Source organism: Oryx dammah, unplaced genomic scaffold (assembly GCF_014754425.2).
Source record: "Oryx dammah isolate SB20612 unplaced genomic scaffold, SCBI_Odam_1.1 HiC_scaffold_27, whole genome shotgun sequence".
Classification (NCBI taxonomy): domain Eukaryota; kingdom Metazoa; phylum Chordata; class Mammalia; order Artiodactyla; family Bovidae; genus Oryx; species Oryx dammah.
This window is the reverse complement of record NW_024070211.1, coordinates 126,263,644-126,286,708: the sequence shown is the minus strand read 5'-3', so window position 1 is coordinate 126,286,708 and position 23,065 is coordinate 126,263,644. Positions and strand designations below refer to the sequence as shown.

Sequence of the window (23,065 nt, the reverse complement as noted above, 5' to 3'; positions counted from 1 at the left end):
ACTCCAATAAGGATGACTACAAAAATAATTTCTTTGAAGGCAAATAGCAAGTGAAAGCAAGACTGTGGAGAAATTGGGACTCTCTTATAGTGCTGGTTGGGAATGTAAAATGGTACAATCACTTTGGAAAACAGTTTTGCAGTTCTTCAAAAGTTAAATCAAGTTTGGCCGTATGACCATATGACACAGCAATTGGACCCCTAGATTTATTCTCAAAAAAATTAAAATATATGTTCACACACACGTTTACAGTAGCACTATTCAAAATAGGCAAAAAGCAGAAACAACACAAATACTCATTAACTGATGAATGCCTAAACAAAAGGTGGTATTATCCACAGAATGGAATATTATCCAGCCACAAAGTGAAGTACTAATGCATGCTTCACGATGAACCTCAAAAACACTATGCTAAGTCAAAGAAGCCAAACACAAGAGGCCACATTTTATATGATTTAGTTGATTGGAAATGTTCAAAACAGATAAATCCTTAGAGCCAAAAACTGCTGGTGGTCTCCAGAGACAGGTGGTAGGCAGAAGGCAGTGGCTGCTTAGTGCAGTGTTTCTTCTTGAAGTGATGAAAACATTTTGGAGTTAGATAATGTACAATGTTGTGAATATACTAGAGATTACTAAATCGTGTATTTTTAAATGGGTAAAACAGCAAATTTTATCTAAGTTTTATCTCAAATATTTTAAAAATGTGATTCTGTACGAGGCCAGAAAGAACAGGACCAAAACTGGGATGAAGGTAGACGGTAACTTCGAACTCACAAGGGTTGGTCAGGGAAGTCCAATCTGCCACTTAAGAACAGGAGAAGGAGAGGGGGGACCAAGCCACAAAGATAGTTGAGCAAAGAGCATTTTAGGGGGAGAGCAATTTTCAAAATTAGGAGGTAGAAACAGGCTTAGGGCTGTCTGTTCAATGAAAAGCAAGGTGACCAAAACGGGAAGAGCAGAGTAAGAGAGGAAACGCAGGCAGCAAGGCAGAAGGGCCCAGATCCTGTTTGCCTCGAAGGCTTTTTAGGCTCTGGTTTTCTCCTGAGTTAGATAGGAAGACACGGGAGCAACACAGTACTAGTGTTCGTTGCTCAGTCGTGTCTCTTTGCGATCCCACAGACTGAAGCCCACCGGGCTCCTCTGTCCATGGCATTCTCCAGGCAAGGATACTGGAGTGGGTTCCGCTCCCTTCTCCAGGGGATCTTCCCGACCCAGGGATCAAACCTGGGTCTCCTGCACTGCAGGCAGATTTTTTTTTTTTTACTGTCTGAGCTATAGGCAAGTCCTTGGGAGTGACATGACTTGACCGATTTTTAAAAAAGAGTCACTATGGCTCTTATGTGGCAAATACATTGTCATGGGGACAAGGGCAGAAACATGGAGTCTAACTGGAGGTTTGGCAACAGTTCAAGTGCAAGAGGAAGGTGGCCTGGGTTAGATTGTGGCAGTGATACAGATGGCAACAAGGGGTCACTTTCTGTGTGTTGTGAAAGTAGATAATGACAGAATCTGCTGATATGTTGGATATGAAGTTTGAGAAGAGTCAAGCACAACACCCATGTTTTGGACAGAAAAACGAGTTGGTATTTACTACAATATGGGCCACCACAGAAAGATTAGCGTCAGGAAAACTCAAGGGTATGTTCTTAGCATTAAGTGTAAGATTCCTATTTAAGAGGAGTTCTAGTAGATAGCTGGATAATAAGAGTCTGGAGTTCAATGCAGAGGATTGGGTTGGGAATATAAATCAAAGTCATCTACACAGAAACAGTACTTACCAGCCCTGAGAATGATCAAGGTCATCTCACACGGAACTGTGGGATATAACCTCTACAGTGACAGAAATCATCAGTGTGGATATACCTGCACTTCTCTAAGTGGTAGCCACTAGCCACATGTGGCCAATGAATCTGAAATGCGGCTGCTATTTACAAAACTGGACCACACAGATCTAATGAACGACTGGAAGTGGAGCAGCAAGAAATCTGAGCCCTGAAAATCCTCTCTGGAGCTTAAAAGCCTAGAAATGGAGATTAAGCAGTCGAGAGTTGTAGTAAGAGGACAACCAAGAGAGTAGTGTTCTAGAAGTAAGACAGGAATGTTTCATTATGGAGGAAGTGCTTAATGTGTCCAAAGTCACTGAGCACTTACACTGAAAGAGAGCTAAGAAGAACCACAGAAGGAGATATGAAGGGAACTGGTGATTGCCAGTGAACAGAAACACTACGCCAAGTACTCTGCTAGCTGTGGTTTGCAGATGTTAAATTTTAACATCTTTTAATATGTTAAATTTTAAGAACTGGAGTGACAAACCTCTCTAATAATATTACAGTCATTAGACAGGCTGACTCAACAAAAGATGATCATAATGTTAATTATTCTCACATTTTTTTGTTGAGGCCTTCCGGGTTTTTTCTACAGTACTGCACATAAGTTGCAAAGATTAGAGTGAGACCGAGAAAGAGGTCAGTTAAATGAGCACAGTCAGAAAAATAAGTTAGAATATAAAACATTTTTATTAGCAATCTATAAAGATAGATCCTTTGAATAAAACGTGGTGTTAATCCAGTTATGAAGAGGAAAGTAAGAGGAGTGAATGATATTAAAATATATAGCTCTTTCCAGCACAGCTGTTGTTATTTTTTAAATGTTCTTTGGCATCAGTTCTATAATCACATAAAGTGCTTGTTGTTGGAATGGCACTTACCAAAGTGTGAACATCTCCTTCACTGAGGGTGAGATCCCGCTTCGTGATGAGATGGTTCCGGTCGCCTTGCCCACCAATTGTATCATTCTTTTCACTTGTTTGTGAGTTTGAGATCTAGGATTACATCAATAAACTGATGGTAAATAACAATGGAAAATATTTTGCATAAACATTTTGGCATAAACTGTTACATGTGATTAAAATACAGCCACTAAAAATTTGGTATGATAGAAAATTTACCACTTACTCTATGGCTAAAACTAAGCACAGAAAATAAAGATGAGTCCTTAATATGTGGGAAAAAATTACCTCTGCCTAGCCATCATTTTCTCCCCTTGCATAGTGAGAGGAGAAATTGATAAAATATACAAAACAGTCTGAAATTTCACAGTGTACATCTGTGATGTGTGTCACGAGTATATATTTTTTGTTTTGTTTTCTTAACCTTCCTTTTTTCCAAACTGCAATGGCATCTTATCCAAAGATACATGCTAGGATGGAGAGGACTATATCTAAAAGTAAATAGAATTCCATAAAATGATATTTTCTAGGTCAAGTCAAAAAAGTCAAGAGTAAAATGTTACATCTTATCCCAAAGACAAAAATTTGGACATCCAAACACCCCTGATATAATATCACATGTGGATAAAAACCACTATGTGATGAAACCAAAGTCAAACTGTATCACTTAAGAATATCTCCAGAGAGGCTCACTAAATACTACATAAATAAATGGTTCAGCAGAACGTCATAGAATTCATTCTTACGCATTACACAAATAAAGAATCTAATCCATAGCATACTGGTTATGAACTAAAATATTTTTGCAGAATGGATTTATTACTAAAACAATTGCTTTATTTTATGGATTTCTTGTATAGATTTAGAAAGAAAAGCAATAAAACATCAGCATAATAAACAGCTGCTATGAAGCATAGTACCTTAATTCTCAAAGGGTTAATCTCCATATCTGAAGTGCAGTTCATTGGTCCATCAATATCATATTGAAGGATGTACAACAAGGTGTTATTGTTATATTTGTAAGGCCACTGAAGATGTAGCATTGCCTTGCTGAATGAACTCGGACCGTTGTTTCTCAGCTAATGAGGAAAAGAAAATGTAAATACTTTGGGCAAAAATCTCTAATCTGTCCCCTACATCATCTTTAGGAATCCTGAAGTAATAGCATTTGAATAACAGCAGAATTTCCATAGTGACTCTAATATGACATCATGATCATTAGTATGCAAAAGAATCAAACTCAACATCTGCCTCCAAATAGGGCAGTATGTGTCAGGATAAAAATATAAACAAAAGGGGAAAACATGAAACAGTAACTGATAAGTGGCACAGAAAATGTTCTTCCTACAGAACCAAAATTTTACTCAATGACCTATTCCTTTTATCCAAGTACAACTAATTGGTTTTAAACAACAGTTTGCATAAACAGCTTTCTTTTACCACTTGAAGTTACTCGTCTAATGGAAATGAGCTTAAGAATGGGGAAAAAATTCTAAGAAATCTCTGGTACAAAATTAAACTATGCGAAGTTTACATAAAGGTTACATAGATTTGTTTTCTTTTTGTTTTTTGGACTTGTTTTTTCAAAGCAGCCTATCTGTTCCTCCCTCTGTTGTCTCTCTACCAGGTATCAATCAAATCCAACTGCAAACCTCATAGATGTGCTGAACGACTGGCCCAACATCTTCTTCAGTCTCAGGGTTCTCTTTGTACTTCCAATTTGGAATCGGAAGAAAGATATGATCAGGACTTGAGACTCTAAACAATGATCAAAGAAAACCTACCATGAATATCAAAATGATATGGTCAGTTCCTTTTCAAAAGTACCTAGTACCCAAATGAATAAAATCAGAATTTTAAAAAAAGCACCAAAGACGAAAAAAATTATACTTGTATGTGTACATGCATAGCTAGACATACAAACTCTTCTTTACTGAATCCCGTGTAACAGATGAATTGGTAATAGGCAAACCTTTCTGCATAAGAGTTCAATAAATTTATTTTATGCTGCTTTTGCCATGTCTGGTTTATTACCAGAGAATTAGCAAATAAATAGTTGGGGCTTTGGAATACACCCAGAGCCTTCTTATTCCTGCAGAAGCTATAGTTCTGGTAAAATCACCAAGAAACATGGAACATATACTATCCAAAAGAAGTTAGGGGGCCTAAGACTTGGACATATGTTATCTGCTGTGCTTAGTCGCTCAGTCATGTCTGACCCACTGTAACCTGCCAGGCTCCCCTGTCCATGAGGATTCTCCAGGCAAGAACACTAGAGTGGGTTGCCATGTCCTCCTCCGGGGGATCCTTCCCAACCCAGGGACTGAACCCAGGTCTCCCGTATTGCAGACGGATTCTTTACCGTCTGAGCGACCAGGGAGGCCCTAGACATATCTATGCCTATGGCTGATTCATGTTGATATTTGGCAGAAAACCACAAAATTCTGTAAAGTAATTATCCTTCAATTAAAAAAATAAGTATTTTTTTTTAATGTAAAAAAAAAAAAGTAACTACTTTTTAAAGTAGTTTAAATCATGAAAATAAGATACTCAACTGGGTAATCATACTGACCCTCTTATCTCAACAGCAGCTAAAACAGCAAGGTCAACTTTGTAAGATACAACCGGGCTTACTTTATCAAAAAGATTGGAGCTGAAAAAGAAAAAAATAAATTTAGGACTGAATTTGATGAGTACAATTACCATCAAAATCATACAGAAGCAAATGCAGTGAAACTAAAAGTGAACAAATGAAAAGCAATAAAGAAATGACAAACTGCACAAAATAATTATTTTCATTAGCATTTAATTCTAAGAAGATGATTTTGATTTAACTTTTATTTTTGTCTTAAAATTCAAAAATAATAAAATTATTCTTATCATGTAAATATTAGTCTTAAAATTTGATAACTAAGTACTAAAATTTTCGTCTATCCTATTCCATAATACTTAAGTATACTGCAAAATATATTTAAAACAAATACTATTTCCTCAAAAGTTATTATAGACAGAAAAAAGTTGTCTTCACACCTTTGAATTTGTAAATCAAATTTCACAGATGTATCCATCTCTGATTGCTGGTGCACACTGAAACGGAGACCAGCTAAGAGCTAAAGGAGGAAAAGAAGGTTAATGTTAGTTAGAAACATGTCAAACAAGTGAAATTTCAAATGCAATCTCCAAAGAAAAAAGAATGGTCTAAAAGAGGGTATTTCTGAACTTAAAACTGAAAGTACTCTAGCAAAAATAACAAAGCCTGCTGCTGCTGCTGCTGCTGTTCAGTCACTTCAGTCATGTCCGACCCTTTGCGACCCCATGGACTGTAGCATGCCAGGGTCCTACGTCCGTGGAACTCTCCAGGCAAGAATACTGGAGTGAGTTGCCATGCCCTTCTCCATAGGATCTTCTTGACCCAGGAATCAAACCCGCGTCTGTGTCTCCTGCATTACAGGCAGATTCTTTACCAGTGAGCCACCAGGGAGGCCCTACGTCTGATCTTCTATCAAATCCCTATTCATTAAGATACTCAGGCCAATCCATAATGGAGCCTGTTTAACAACAGTGATTAATCATGTCTCCTTATAATATTAACTTATTATCTCCTTATGATGTCAACTAATATTAACTTTCTGAAAAATGCAAGAGAAACCACTGATCCAATGAAAGTACAGTAGTTATGCACAAGATTTACTGACAAGAAGCTAATACCTGAACTTGGGTTAATAGAGCAGGAAGAAATAGATGGTTTACAAGACTGAGAGAGCCTGACTAAAAAGGAGAGAATAGGGCCAGAAGCAGAATTTCTCTACGCCATCCACGAGTCCGTCAATAACAAACATCTTAACTTCTGCAGGCAGAAAATTATTTTAAAGAAAACAACTGAGCTACAAAGTTAGAGAAAGCAGGCTTCTTGGCAGTCATATAAAAGACATCTAAAAATGGCCCTTCCAGGGGACTTCATCAAACCACCTCTAACTTTACAAAGCCTGGAGCCAGCCGTAAGAATTAACCTGGAATTATCTTTCCTGAATACACAGTGAGTAAGAATGTTAGAGAGAATGAGTATATGAGAAAATAAAAGGCACGTTCACTCCTAATAAAACACTGCATTAAATACAAGTGAAAAAATGTAACTTTGAGGACTCTGTTCAAGCCATCTTCCCCAAGAGACCATATATCTAGAAATAATTATGACTTTTAAGGGGAAAATATATTTAAAGAAATATGGAATATTTATTTTTTATTGAAATATATTAATATTTCACACACAACACTGCGTAAAGTTAAGGTATACAACATGCTAATTTCATACATTACATGATTACCACTGCAGCAATAACTGTAACTCTGTCACATACTGTTGTCTATAATCATTACACTGCACATTAGATCTCTAGGACTTATTTACTAGTCATTGAAAGTCTGTACCCTTAAATAACATCTAACAGGACACTATCTATAAGGGTAGATATGGAATTTATAGTCCCATATTTTCACAGATAATGCCAGGCTGGATGAAGCTCAAATAGGAATCAACATCGCGTCCAGTCCCACCACTTCATGGCAAACAGATGAGAAAAAAATGGAAACAGTAACAGACTTTATTTCCTTGGGTGCCAAAATCAATTCAGACAATGACTGTAACCATGAAATTAAGACACTTGCTTCTTGGAAGAAAAGCTATGACAAACCTAGAAAGCATGTTAAAAAAGCAGAGACATCACTTTGCCGACAAAGGTCCATCTAGTCAAGGCTATGGTTTTTCCAGTGGTCATGTATGGATGTGAGAGTTGGACTGTGAAGATGCTTTTGAACTGTGGTGTTGGAAAAGACTCTTGAGAGTCCCTTGGACTGCAAGGAGAGCCAACCAGTCCATCCTAAAGGAGACAAGTCCTGGGTGTTCATTGGAAGGACTGATGCTAAGGCTGAAGCTCCAATACTTCGGCCACCTCATGCGAAGAGTTGACTCATTGGAAAAGACTCTGATGCTGGGACGGATTGGGGGCAAGGGGAGAAGGGGACGACAGACGATGAGATGGCTGGATGGCATCATCGACTCGATACACGAGTTTGGGTGAACTCCGAGAGTTGGTGATGGACAGGGAGGCCTGGCGTGCTGTGATTCATGGGGTCGCAAAGAGTCAGACACAACTGAGCGACTGAACTGAACTGAACTGAACTGATGTGTCATTATTAATAAATTAAGTTCTATTGAAAAGGTAACAAGAAATATACTGCTGCTTTTTTCCCCCTTGATACTAGCAATTCAAAAAGGTTTATTTTGTCTCCTTTTTTAGAAGATTTGGGAAGCAATCCACTGAGTGCTTCTTCTCAAGCTTCTGAGCTCCCTTCTCCATCACCTAAAGAGGAGTCTGATCCAACCAATGTGCAGTTTGATCCTAATGGGATGACCTTACAGGTTTCATGTTAATAAAGTGTGAAGTAAAAGTGTTAGTCATTCAGTCATGTCTGACTCTTTGCAACCCTACATACTGTAGCTCACCAGGCTCCTCTGTCCATGGAATTCTGCAAGCAAGAATATTGGAGTGGGTAGCCATTCCCTTCTCCAGGGGATCTTCCCAATCCAAGGATACGACTTGGGCCTACATGCATTGCAGGCAGATTCTTTATAGTCTGAGCCACCAGGGCAGCCCCAGTTAATGAGATCACTCTAACTCACCTAATAACAACAGTCTCGGTATTTGTCAGAGTAGCTTTGAGGATGCATTAAAGCATCAGTTTAAAGTATCAAAGTTACAGTCTCAGTCCTTAGCTTAAACCATGTTCTCATCCATTCGCCAACTGAAGGCAAAGAGCAGCTTACTGAATACAGGTAATAGCAAACTCACCAGTTTGGTGTCTTAATCAAAACTAAGCTCTAATAATCATTACATTCTAAATCAAAAGCAACTGGAAAACTATTTTGAAGTTTTTATTAAAAAAAAAAAATTACTATGGGACGTCCCTGGTGGTCCAGTGGTTGAGAATCTGCCTTGCAATGCAGGAGATACCGGTTCAATCCCAAGTCCCAGAAGATCCCATATGCTACAGAGCTAGACCTATGCACCACAGCCTCTGAGCCCATGCTCCAGAGCCCACGAGCCAGAACTACTTCTCCCATGCGCTGCAACTACTGGAGCCCGTGTCCGTGATAGGAGAAGCCACCACAGCAAGAAGTCCGAGCACCAAAGAAAGGAGTGGCCTCTGTTCACAACTGGAGAGGGCCCACGTGCAGCAACAGAGACCCACCATAATCAAAACATAAATTAAAAATAATCAAACAAACGACTGTGGACAAACCCACAGAAAAATATGCTAATCTCTATGAAAGAACAAAAGAAACCCATTTAATTAAAATATCTTACTTGAGTTCCAGCCTTCATTGGGTTTCCAAGGTCACAAACCACCTGGCGGGTTTGGTTTTCTGTCTTAAACGCACAGGAAAGTCTTGCTAAGGCCTTTGATAGATGAAGAGAGAGGATTGAAGGGAAAATAATTAATCACTAAAAAAAAAAAAAAAAACAGAAGCCGTACTAAACTGTAAAGTTTCTAGACAATATCATACAGTTGGATGTTTGGGTTTCTTGCTTTACAAAGCAAACAGATCTATTTGAGTAATGAGGGATATGGGGGAACCAGAACTGTGTTCAGTTGCCACAAATACATGCAGAATTGTTTCTGAATGATCCCTAGAGGACTTAGATTTATTTCTGACAAATTATTTGATGGCCAGGCTTAGATACTTTATCCATCTGACCTTGTGTCAGGCACTTAGCTAGCAATTTTTAAAACGTCATATCAATGCATTATGCAAAGTACTAGGCTTGAAAAGAATTATGTAAGACAGGCACTCTATTGTCTAGCAATTTAGCCTTAGGTAGAACAGCTAAGCTGTAGTATAATAAATAGGGTAGCTGCTCATTAATGTTAATGTGAACCATGAGTGCATTTCGATTTTTAAAGAGGCAGCTTGCTTACTTCACTGTTACGGACAACACCAATGAAATCAGCCTGCAGTGGGATGGAAACGATGAGCTCGGCTTCATAGGCACCTTCTCCCTGATTCTGAGCCTTAACAATCAAGGTCAGAGGGTTGTCGTCCCCAATATAGATCTTCTTTTGATCACTACAAGTTAATATAAATCTAGTCAATGAAGAAAGACTGTGCAGCAAGAGCATGACTGTTCAAAGCACTGACATGTTCAACAGCATCTCAGGATATTTTGAGACCACTGCACAGATCAACAGTGAACTGGAAATAGCACACTGGGTGCAAACTCAACGTTTCTCCCAATAAAAGAAAATACCGATGTGTTTCTCATATCATTATCACTCAAATCTATTATGGAAATAATTTTATATCCCTTTGTACTTACTAATTTCCTGATTTTTTTCTCAAAGTTGAACTAATCCCCTGGTCATGATACTTCCAATATTTATAATTTATACATCATATAAAATGGTAATACGTCCTTTAGTTAAGAGACAATATTTAAGAGAATACAATGCTACTTTGTGACACTACTCCATACTGATGAAAACAGATCTGTTAACCTAGGCAGGTGCTGAAACATACAGCCTATTTTTCTAAAGCTCAATATTCATTCCTTTACTGAAAATCATGCATTATCCTCCAACTTAACTAATTCTCATTGCTATTACTTTAATAGAAAAGTGTGCTCTTTCATTTCGATTTCTTATTATACAGTTTATAATTTGGAGCAAAACTTACCTATCTACGGAAACCTCCAGTTTGGGTTTACAGACATTGTCTTCACCACAGTCAAGTAGAATATGAGCCTAGAAAAAAGTTTTTATTTTTTTCTACATGAATAGATACCAATACAGGTCACACACACAGTGTATATTAATATATATATGGATGTATATGAATATACATGTATATATTTATATACACTCAACTTATATATATACCTGAATGCAAAAGGGAACATGGCTGCCTGTTTTTAAACAGGTCAGTGTTAGCTAGTAAGAATGAAAAGGAAGGAAATGATTCATAGGATATAATACAATTAGATGGAACCTCTTACGTCTATCTCGAATTAAGCTGTTACGACTTTGGAATGAAGTGCAGAATAGAAAATAATATTGAAATTAGAGTTTGGCTTTAATCTGCTACTGCTAAGTTATGTGATCTTGGGCCAAAGAAGATCCTTTACAGAATCTCTCATTACAGACTATGCCTCCGGAGCACAGAATAAGGACCTGTGGATACATAGCAGCAATTCAGACAGACAGACCAAACGGAACAGGAATTGGATGAAAGGAGTTCCGCATTGGCATGGCCATCTGGAAAGAGATAAAGAAAAAGGAACCAGAAGCATTAGGTTAGCAGATCCAAGACAGATACAATAAGCAAGAACTCAACACTTCCTCCCTCTAGATATAACTATATGACGTGTCAGCCGGAACATTGTGGAAAATCCAAGAAAGACATAGTGGAGGAAGCAGAAGTTGGGCAGGATGTGAAATAAGAAATTAATAAAAGAGGAAAGAAAAAAATGATTAAGCCATTATTGGTTTGTCTATTGTTAACATCCAAAGGGCTTCAGGTCCTCAGGCAAACAGAAAAGAAAAAGATTCAAAGGGGAAAAATAGTGACAGGCTTTCTTGAAAACAATAACAACAAAACTGTATGCTTTCAAGTTACAGGGATATATGGCTTCCTAGAATAAAATTATATGATAGAGATCTTAACTGACAATGTAATTGGGATGAAACCCAACAATTACTAATTCACTGACCTAGATGTAAACAGCTGCTATGTGCTTCAAGAAGTTGGGGGGGAAAGGTCAGGATTATTAGAAGAACTTTGACATAACTATACAAGTCATACCAAAGACAATCAACTACTAACTTAGTTCATGAACTAAGAGTGGATTTAATGATAGGTGATATGGTGTGTGTTAAAAGTCCCAGCTAGAATCATGAGTATCTGAAGTCTGAAATGAGGAAGTATTATGAATATTAATAAACTACAATAAAGGGATATTTGACTAACTACCACTCTACACTGAAGAAAAAGGATTAAACTGGCATTGGTGCAACTGCAGCATTAAAATACACTCTCAGGAAAGAAGAGCTTCAGAAATGGAAAAAGAGCACCATCTTTCATTCACAGAGAACTAAATCTCTACAGTTATATACTTAGTATCTTACGTAGAGTAAGAACTTAATACATATTTGAATGAATAACCAGGAGGTGGGGGTGGGGCGTGCTGCGGCTGCTGCTGCTGCTAAGTCGCTTCAGTCGTGCCCGACTCTGTACGACCCCGTAGACGGCAGCCCACCAGGCTCCCCCGTCCCTGGGATTCTCCAGGCAAGAACACTGGAGTGGGTTGCTATTTCCTTCTCCAATGCATGAAAGTGAAAGTGAAAATGAAGTCGCTCAGTCGTGTCCAACTCCTAGCGACCTCATGGACTGCAGCCCACCAGGCTCCTCCATCCATGGGATTTTCCAGGCAAGAGTACTGGAGTGGGTTGCCATTGCCTTTCTCCATGGGATCTTCCCAACCCAGGATCGAAATCGGGTCTCCTGCGTTGCAAGCAGATTCTTTACTGACTGAGCTATGAGGGAAGCCCTAATCCAATATGACTGGTGCTTTGTAAGGAGATTAGAACACAGACGCAGAGGAGAGATCACATAAACGACACAGGGAGAAAGTGACCACTACAAGCCAGCAGGAAAAGCTTCAGAGAAAACCAATACTGCCCACACTCTGATCTCCAACTTTAAGCCTCCAGAATTGTGAGAAAATAAATTTCTATTATTTCACCACCCACTCTGTGGCACTTTGTAATAGCAGTCCTAGCAAACTAATACAGATATATTATTAAAATTACAGTCACCAGTTTTCTATTTTTTTTTAATGTTACTGATCAGTAAATTTAAATTATGAATGTGTCTCACATTATATTTCTATTAGAAAGCAATACTTTAAAGAGTGTACAGTAAAAAAAAAGTGAGTAATATGACCAGGGAAATAAAGCGTCATTTTAGAGACAAGTAAATAAGCATGTTAGGGTAGGTAATTAACACAGAAATGAGAGTTCATAATAAAACTAAGAATACAGAAAGAAAGATGCCTAAGAGTAGATAATGTCCTTGTTGAAACAAAAGTAGAACACAAAGGAAACAAAGATTCAGATAATGAAGAAGGGGAGGTGGAGAAAGGGAAGAAAGTCAAATATTAAAGTTATTATTTCCCTCAAATCAGTTTCCAAAGTTAGCCAGTTTGATAAGCTGCCTTTAAAGAGATTGGTGATCCCAGGAAACTAATGTTAACACTAATAAATAGTCTCCAAAAAATTCCAGAATTATAAACAGAAAATAATCATAACTCCTATATCAAAATGTATAATATAAAAGTAACAATTAACTTTTTAAAAAAACTGTAAAACTGAACAAGACTATAAGAGGCTCATATGTTCATTATTAAATTCATCAAAGTAAGACTGTGCATCCCCTAAAAATATAAATTATAAAAAATATGAACTAAGAACAATGTTTGTAAGTTCTATACTAATGGGTAGTGGAAAGCATCATCTATACTATTTACATGCAAAATAAATATAAGATAGTTATAAATTATAAAATTAAAACTGTAAAATATAGCTAACATATATAAAATATATTCCTTATAAAATTCTGTGTTGCTGTATTTGATTTTATCAAAGGAATGATTTATATACTATATAGGCATATGTGTGTATATACACTAGTTTTTAAAATATAAATCAAAGATAACATACTTGTTTAGCAAAATACTAAAATACTATGTATTACTTGGCATTTTGTTGTTTTCCTTGAATTACTTTATTGTTTTATGTATTCAAAATGCGACCTGTCTTCCTCTGCGTGTAAGTTGAGTGGCTTTGAGTGTCTCTTCCCCTGACTTCTCTGACTAAAAATGCAACATTATAGAAGCAATCCTCGTATGGCTGAGTCCCTTTGCTGTGCACCTGAAACTATCTCAATATTGTTAATCTACTATACTCCAATGTAAAAAAGATGATTAAAAATATAAAATAAAAGCAATCCTTTATGCTAATTAAAAAATGAATTACAGAACAGACTTTTGGACTCTGTGGGAGAGGGAGAGGGCAGGATGATTTGGGAGAATGGCACTGAAACATGTATAATATCATGTAAGAAACGAATCGGCAGTCTAGGTTCGATGCAGGATACAGGACGCTTGGGACTGGTGCACTGGGATAACCCAAAGGGATGGTATGGGGAGGGAGGTGGGAGGGGGGTTCAGGAGTGGGAACTTATGTACACCTGTGGCCGATTCATGTTGATGTATGGCAAAACCAATACAGTATTGTAAAGTAAAAAAATAAATAAAATAAAAGATAACAGAATAAAATAATAAAGTACAGTACCTGTCGACTAACATTGGCAGGAGTAAACTGGTTAAGAATAGGTTGCAACCCTGTTGCATCAGCAGCTGTTCGATAATCCAACCAATACTCCATAAAAATAGTAATTGGAGTGAGTTTATCTCTAAATTCAGATTCATCCTAAAAATGGAAAAGCTTTGAATTAATTATGACATCAACCTAAGTAAGACATCAAGCTATCTATAGCAATCCGTAAGTACACAATACAAAGCCAGCTGTACTCACCCCTTGACCCAATTCTACCAAAACTCTCTGTAAAACTACACTTACATAAGAATAGGATATCCATAAAGATTATCATTATCCATTGAGAATCCTTAACCAACTGTTTTGCAATGTAATATTTGATTTACACAAAAATATATGAGACCTGTTAATAAAATGAGGACTCCAACCCACACCCAATATAAATAATAACTAGGACATTACCTATATTGCTTAAGCTACCTACATGCTCTTTTCATCCCTTTGTCTTCCTTCCAGAGGTAATCATTCCATTAGCTTGCTCACAGTAGTTTTACTCTAGTATATGTCTCTACAACAGCATGTTCTTCAGATTGCTTTTCCTGTTCATTTTAAAATGAGATCATATGTATTCTTCTGTTATTTGCTTCAACACTTTTTTAGAAGATTCATTCGCATTACTGCATGTAGCAAGGTTAATTTTTATTGCTGAGTAACTGGAGTGGGTAGCCCTTCCCTTCTCAAAGGGATTTTCCCAACCCAGGGATCAAACCCAGATCACCCACATTGCAGGAGGGTTCTTTACCAGCTGAGCCACAAGGGGAAGCCCAAGAATACTGGAGTGGGGTGGCCTATCCCTTCCTCAGGGGATCTTCCCAACCCAGGAATTGAACCAGGGTCTCCTGCGTTGCAGGCAGATTCTTTACCAACTGAGCTATTAGGAAAGCCCACGTTGAGTAATATTTATAATAAATCCACAGTTTATCAATTCTTTTTTGGATTTCTTTGGGGTTTTGGTTTATTTTTGCTATTACAAAAAAAAAATGTATCATTCTACACAGTGGAAAGGAGATTTGTCAGCTAAGATAATACCGCATTATCTTCCAAAATCTTTACAGCATTTACACTGCCATCAGCAACACGTAAGAATTCTCATTAATTCACATCTGGACCAAGCAATAGGTACTGGTAGACTCTGAGTATAAAATGGTATTTCTTCATAGTTGAAGCTTGAGGTATTTGTCTTGTTTGCAAATATTATGAACAGTTATCTAATCAAAAACCTTTCTTGCACTTCAAGTAAGATGGCCATGTTTTCAGTCTACTCATGTGTGAAGTTACACTATACTTTTAATGTTAACCCACTCTAGGATACATGCAAGTTGGTCTGTTTTTTAATCTTCTTTATAAACAGCTTGGATTGAGTTTGCTTATATTTGGTTAGTAATTCTATATCTATGTCTTTGTGTAAGACTTATGAATTCTTCTTGTTTATACTATCCTTGGCCAATCTAGGTATCAATTACACTGGCTTCAGAGAATAAATTGGAAATACATCTTGTTTTTCTGAAGAGCTTAATATTGGAATGTCTCATTCCTGACAGCTTAGACAATATTGCCTATAAAATTATTTAGGTCTTGTGATCTGTTTGTTGTAAAGACTTTTAAACTGCCAGTTCAATTTTCAGAATGGTTTATATGGTTAAGTGGATTGTCTGGGTTTTCTATTTCTTCAAGTAACAATTGTGTTATATTTTTCTAAGAATGTTTTTATTTTCTTGGTACAAGGTTGTTCATAATATTCTATTATTTTAATTCCTCCATTATCTATGTGCCTGCGAGAGAAGTTGCTTCAGTCATGTCCGACTCTTTGCTACCCCATTTGCTACCTCTCCAGATTCCTCTGTCCATGGGATTTCCCAGGCAAGAATACCAGAGTGGGTAGCCATTCTCTTCTCCTGAGCATCTTCCCAACCCAGGGATTGAACCCGGGGTCTCCCACACTCTAGGCAGATTCTTTACTGCTGAGTCACCAGGAATGTCCTTTTTAAATTTTTAATTTTGTGGAGGTTTTTTGGGTTTATTTTCCCCTTCATTTTTTCCCTCAAGCTTTCATTTAAATTAAATAGCATTTAAGGCTATATATATTTACCTCTACATTATGCTTTTGGGATATCCTACATATTTTGATATTTTCATTATAATTCACTTCTAAGTAAATTTCTACTATGATCTTTTTTTTTATCCATAAGTTGCTTAAAATCACAATTCCTAATTCTCAATTTAAATTTGTTACTGATTTCTTAAAATTGCACTATAATCAAATAGAATATATTCTATGATTTCAATTTTCTCAAATTTGTTCAGACTTCCTTTATGTATATTGGGAACTTTTATATTCTCTAAATGTTGGATGCCAAGTTCTATATAGAGTTTATTAATTATGTTGAGTCTTCTATATCTTTACTGATACCTTTATCTTTTAAATCAAATTTCACCCTTTATTTCTTTCAATATTTTATATACATTTATACTTTGTAACTGATAATTCTAAATCTCAAGTCCTTCCATGGGGTGGCAAAGTGGCGGACAAAAACAAGCGACTTTGACTTCACTTTTCTAGGACTAAGGTTTGTTTGCTGTGTCTTCGAATGGCTTACTTTCTGTTTCTTTAGTGCTTTAGAAATGAATTCCTATTTGATTTGAACTTAACCTGTGGGACCTGTACTAGATTGTTCTGGTGAAAACTTGCACTTACTCTTGCAAGAGTCAGGGTCATCTTTGTTTTGGGGACGCTTTAGCCCTGTGGAAAAATCTAGACCTAATACAGGAGGTTCAGGTCAGACCCCTAGCTTGCAGCAGGCGCCAGGTGAGCCTGAAACCCCATACTGGTGTCTGCAAGTACTGCTCCCCTCTGCCCAGGTTCCTTCCCTCCCCACCTAGCTACCCTGACTCACACACTTGCTTACAACTCACAAGTCAGGCTTAGCCAATGGAGTTTTTAATTGATTAATTGGGTAGGGGTGGATTTCTTTTATGGTCTTGAGAGTCCAGTAATACGTATGTCATAATTTAATAAGGCCACGTGTTATATCCAGTCTGACAAGAGTCGATGTCCATTACTCAAGTCTGACTCTTTAAAAAGCCCAGTTTCCTCAACTGCATTTTTCTGTTTTCTTGTTTATTCACCACCAAAAACACTTTACAGAAAGGAAAAATCATTCAGGTGAAAAAATAATACATAGAAAGATAAGGAACATAAAAGTATGTCTTACCCGCAGATACGCGATCAGCTCCTCACACTGCGTCTGTCCCCCCCTTGAGATGGTCATGTTCTTGGAGTGACCCGGGGACCTGTTATGGAGAAAGAGTGCTCGTCGAATTGCTCCTTTCTGCTTGAGTTTATCCAAAAGAAGCTCCACCTGGAAGTCTATACAAACCAAAGGATTTATAACCAACATAATCTTTATGGACACCTACCTGTCCTAAATATCTCCAGTTTTCATGTACAGACAGTTACACAGACATTTCTTAAGAAGTAACTTGCTTCTAATTCATTCTTAAAAAGTCTATACGGTATAGTGAGACCACAACATATTAATTCTGAATAAATAATAATTAATTAATCCAACGATTCCCAACTTAATATCATCTAATAATTCAGACACTAGATAATGATGAAACAACTAGCAGACAGAAGGAAATTTTTTTTCTTTTAACTTAAGCTGAGAGGAGGAAGTTCAGAAATGAGATATGTGAATAATTAAGACTTCCACCGCTAATGCAGGTAGCAGCACTCCTGCTGATTGTGAGTAAGAAATGTTTACTAATCTGCACCCATACATTCACTACCGTGATGAATGAGCAGTTTGTATCAATTGCAACTCTGCTACTTCTAATGAAGCTCCCATATCAAACTATCAGGTAAATATGTCTCTCGTGAAGTAAAGGCCCAAACACAGCTGACTAGGTCAGGAATTGTCTTAAAAAGAATGTGCAGCCAAGAATCAAGCACGTTGCTAGATTACTAGCTTTTAAGATTCAGTTCTTCTTAAACAGTTTCTTCAAAGGAGATAAGAATGCAGATCTTTAAAACCACAAGTCTCCTTTCAAGTTCCTCTAAATGCTGAACTTCATAACAAATCTGAGTGAAAACCCAGGATTATTTTGCTTCCAGTTCTGTTCCATCCACTCTTTGAGAGACAGCAAGCGCCTGCCTCTAGCCTCTTGAAACTGCCATTTCCTCTGCAAAATTCTTGTCCAGGTATCCCTTAGTTCCTTCATTTCCTTCAGGTCTTAACTGAAAAATTACCTTCCTTGCTACCCTGTGTGAACTTCAGACACAGACACACCTCCCAACAGACTCAGTCCTCTAGTAAGAGCTTCACTGTTATCTCTTAGCATGTACACCAACAAATCTCCACAACAGTTACTGAATTCTCTTACCTTGCTTTCAGAATCACATAAACAATTTTTTGGAAAAAAAGAGTGAAGTTAGTATTTTCTCTGTGGGTTAAATTTAGTGGTCAAACTTTTTCTCCTTCTCTCTTTCTAAATCAACTCTACTCCTGAAATTACCAGGGTTTCTCTAACACATAAAATATTAACTTCTCAGTAGGTAACTGACTTTATAAACAATGATATTAATTTTTCCTGAAGTTCATTTGTCTCACATGGGTAACTTTAACTTTCTCAAGGCCTTATCACTAATTTTTCAGAATGCCAATAAGTAAATGTATTATCCCTGAATTGGCTTAACAGCTGACAAACAAAATAATTATGTTGTCATTTTAAATGTCTTTTAACATAAACATTCAAATAAAAAAAACAATAACAACTATCTGAACAGTTATTCAAACATCCTAAAACGTGTTTTAAGTGCTGCGTATGCAGCACCATTATATATAATTTTTCCATAGAATACTTACCAAGCTTTGTAGGAAGTGCTCCTTTGCCATCTGCCTTTAAGCAAAACCTGACGTTAAAACTGTAAAAAAAAAAAAATACATACAAAGCCCATAATCGTTTAAATACTTTTTAATATAACCTAAATCTCATATTTCTTTTTTAAATCTTACATTTCTAATACTTGGTTTACATTATGAAGCCTTGTATTTTTCTTTATATCAATATTACTTTTATATATGAAACTAAACAGAATATTCTAACTCATTCTTAAGTAATTTAGGCACTCGTGATACTTTAATGAGACAAAAAAGAAAAAAAAAATTCCTAACCGCCTCTCAAGTTTATAGAATCTCTTTGATAAATCTAAATGAGGAAAATGACAGTCCCGATTTAAAATAAATATCTCACTTATTTAAAAGCCCCGCAAAGCTCCCTTTAATTAGTGAGCTCCTCTAGAACAGCATTTTTCACAGCTTATTACTAGGTCATTACATCAGTTTACTGGGTTGTGGCCAGCATCTTAACAAAAAAAACCAAATATATGTGTAAAATTGACGTAAGTTTCAAGGGTAAGATTTCATGAAACTTAGTTTTAAAAATGTATGTTTACTGGATTATGATGTAAAATTATTTCATCCTATAATCAAAAACACATGAAAGCTACTGCTCTAGTTAATGTATTCAAAGCCTTCACACTGTTACCAGAATAAGCAAAAACCTTGAAAATGTCACTGCCAATCAATGAAAATGAAGACCAAACATTACTGAACTTTTAATGCACTCTGATGAAAGAAGTAAAATTTTTATTGTATACATGTTTGTTTAATATATATATTATAAACATATTTTAAAAATGATTTTAATAACAACAATAAATACTTCAAAAACAAAATCAGGAAAAATATCTTTCCATTAGATCATTTGAAGTAAAATTTTCCCAGCTTCCAATCATTCTACCCTTCACATATAAGTTCTCTTTGATTTTTCCGTGTAAGTAAGAAACATGAGCATTGTTTCCCAAAGTTTGGTACTTACAGTCACTTTATATGGATCAGGACTTTTCATTATTAATTTTATATTTATGTGGACATGTATGAGAAAGACTGGTTTCTCCATTTTAATATGTTTTAAAGTAAAACATGAGTCAGTTTAAAGGAAAAAAATCTTAAGAAAAGTATAAATACAAAAAGAATAAAAAATAGCAAAAAAAAAAAATCACATGATATAGCAAAAAGTAATAAAAAATGGAAACTTGAGAAATAGAGAAAAATTTCAGACATTAAGCTTACCAAAAAAGTTACATTTTTCTTCAGAAATTAGTAAAAGAACAAACATAAGACCAATACCTTAATTCTTTTCATACAATTAGTCACAGATACTAAATCTGAAAAACATCATTAGCTTTTAAAAATCAAAATCTTGACTGGCTTTTTTATTTTTGATATATTCATTTTTCAAAAATTAGTTTTATACTAATTCATAGACTATTTCTAGAGGCTTATATGTACCCTCTTTGGAACAATATTTGTAAATTCAATCTATGACAAGAAAATAGAGTATATCCATAGAAACTGTTTTAGTAATATTTCAGCCCACTGCCCCATTTTCAATTATTTTTTATAATGATTGAACCAATAATTATAACTATTATTAAACAAAAACCCTTACCAGGAAACTTTGAGATCTGTCCCAGGCAGAGGGCAGGTTTTATTTTCTTGATTTAAAATGCTAGGGTACACTTCAAGGCCAGCATTTACAGTGATAACTGGTCTGGCCCTGGTTTAAAAAAAAAGAAAAAAGTTACTTAAAATGTTACACTGATCTAAGTACTTTAGGTTCACATTCATGGTGTATACAGTGCAATGTTCACTAAAGCAGTGTTTGTAACAGCAAAAAGAATAGAAACAATCAAACTTAGAAAGACCAAATATCCCAGTTTGCCCGGGACTGTCTTGATTTTATCAGTGAAAGTTCCATGACCTGGTAAAGCCCCCTCAATTCCAAGCAAAGCAGGACCACTGGTCACAACCTATCTAAACACAGCCCATTAAAGCAGGATGGTTAAACAAGTCAGGGGATAGCTACCTAATGCAGTTGCAATACAAGAGGGAGATGAGTGCTGTAAAGCCATCTGCACTAATATGGGATGATATTAGCCAGGAGAGAATTTTAGTATGATAGGAAAAAAAAAAAAAAAAACATGTGAAAGGATGCATGCACACATACACACACACAATTTTGTAATGCACAGAAAGTTTCTGGTAGGATATACTAATGAACTAGTAACTGGTGTGAGAGGAAGTATGTATTTTTTATGGTATGCCCTTTTTATACTGCTTGACATTTTACCATATGCCTGTATTACTGCTATTACTGTAACAGCAATTTTTAAAACTCAACCATAAATTAAAATAGTTTTCCAAAGTTCAGATGTACATGTTTATGCTCTGTAAAAATATATAGCAGGCTCAGGTCAGTGTGCTTGTTCTACTCATGACAGATCCTAGAATCTGTATGGTCACAAGCTGCTCTGAGAGGCACAATCAAGTTGACCTACACTACGCAAGAGCGTTACGTTTTCCCGCCATGTGTGAGCACAGTCCACAGAAGTGTAAACATCTTAATCTACTTGCGATGCCAGATGACACCGTAAGGCATGGGGAACAGACGAAACCCAGAGAATTATTGGAAATACGTATGAAGCTGGGAACTAGAGATATGTAGATTTACACACAGTACTCTGATAAAAATGTTTATTTTGGGAGTCATTACCTCCTTCCCCGGTGGTCTCAGAGTACTGTGGCACAAATACCAAGTTAATTTCTTGTCCCTTAGAGGAAAATGTAACTTTTATACTTTTAAATGTAACTCGTATACTTTTAAATTCATAAAATCTAAAACTCAGGAGAACATCTTTGAACAAATTTAAAGAACAAAGATGGAAAACTCTTAATGCTTTTCTAATAAAAAAAATCTACTGCTTTCTCTATTCTGGGGATCTCCTTGTATCACTACTCCTTGCCTGAAGTGAATCTTGAATAGAAAGAACAAATTTTATCATTACTTCAAGAAAATTAAAATGAAATTTAAGCACTGGTACTTAACTATAAAACTTTCATATAATTCACAACACTCCTGTATTAACAGATATGGAAAGTCTTACCTGTATAATACAGCTCTATCTACACCAAAAGCTCCTACAATTAAGTCTTAAAAGAGAATAGAAAAACTATGTTAATAATAGTTTTTTAAAATTCAAATACCATTCTATAAAGCTCTCCATGTACATAATAAAGATTAGATTTAGACATAGACTCAGTTCTTCTTCATCAGTGATTTTAAGACATCTAAAAGGCTAAAATTTATATAAAACTTTATTATCAATGACAAACACTTTCATAACACTAATTTTTTCATCCATCCAGGTAGATAAGAATCTTCTGAATGAATACTGAGTAAAAATCAGCACCAATGAAGAAGGCTATACCACCCAAACACACATTCCCAAAGGTAAAAGCTTCATAGATGCCTGTGGATTTTTTAAATTTAGTTTTCTAAAATTTATTTATTTTTAATTGAAGGATAACTATAATATTGTGTTGGTTTCTGCCATATATCAACATGAATCAGCCATAGGGATACAGTTGCCTGTGGACCTTTAAATTTCTCTTTTTCTGAAAGAAAAAAATTTTTGAATTTTGTGCTTTGAAACAAAAAAAACACTTTTTTTTCTGTTTTTGAAACAACACCAAAATACAAACACAGTTGACTCTTGAACAACATGGGTTTGAACTGTGCAAATCTACTTATACATGGATTTTTTTTTTCCCCCACAGAAAGTACTACAGCACTACACAACCTGAGGTTGGTTCACAACCAGAACTGTTGATACAGAGGTCAAGTGTAGTTAGTCATAGATGAACTTTTGAGTGTGCAGAGGGTCAGCACTCTTAATATACTGTCCAAGGATCAACTGTACCTAGAATCCTTAGAATGACAGCAGATAGCATCCAAATCAACAAGAACAGAATGCGTTAGTCT

At 36.1% G+C, this 23,065-nt stretch overlaps 1 protein-coding gene across 2 annotated transcripts in view; it reads right to left on the bottom strand.

Annotated features, from left to right (window-relative positions):
- ITGAV (integrin subunit alpha V) overlaps window positions 1-23,065 on the bottom strand; it is a 104,179-nt gene that overhangs the window by 9,420 nt on the left and 71,694 nt on the right. For both annotated transcript variants that reach the window (XM_040227768.1, XM_040227769.1), the window contains exons 14-26: window positions 22,188-22,233; window positions 20,693-20,800; window positions 19,045-19,103; window positions 17,392-17,546; window positions 14,135-14,272; window positions 10,461-10,528; window positions 9,707-9,854; window positions 9,094-9,186; window positions 5,759-5,838; window positions 5,301-5,381; window positions 4,381-4,486; window positions 3,649-3,807; window positions 2,708-2,821 (exon numbers count right to left, since the gene is read on the bottom strand). In XM_040227768.1, coding sequence (XP_040083702.1) covers window positions 2,708-2,821; window positions 3,649-3,807; window positions 4,381-4,486; window positions 5,301-5,381; window positions 5,759-5,838; window positions 9,094-9,186; window positions 9,707-9,854; window positions 10,461-10,528; window positions 14,135-14,272; window positions 17,392-17,546; window positions 19,045-19,103; window positions 20,693-20,800; window positions 22,188-22,233 — 1,355 coding nt within the window. The remainder of the gene's footprint in view (window positions 1-2,707; window positions 2,822-3,648; window positions 3,808-4,380; window positions 4,487-5,300; window positions 5,382-5,758; window positions 5,839-9,093; window positions 9,187-9,706; window positions 9,855-10,460; window positions 10,529-14,134; window positions 14,273-17,391; window positions 17,547-19,044; window positions 19,104-20,692; window positions 20,801-22,187; window positions 22,234-23,065) is intronic.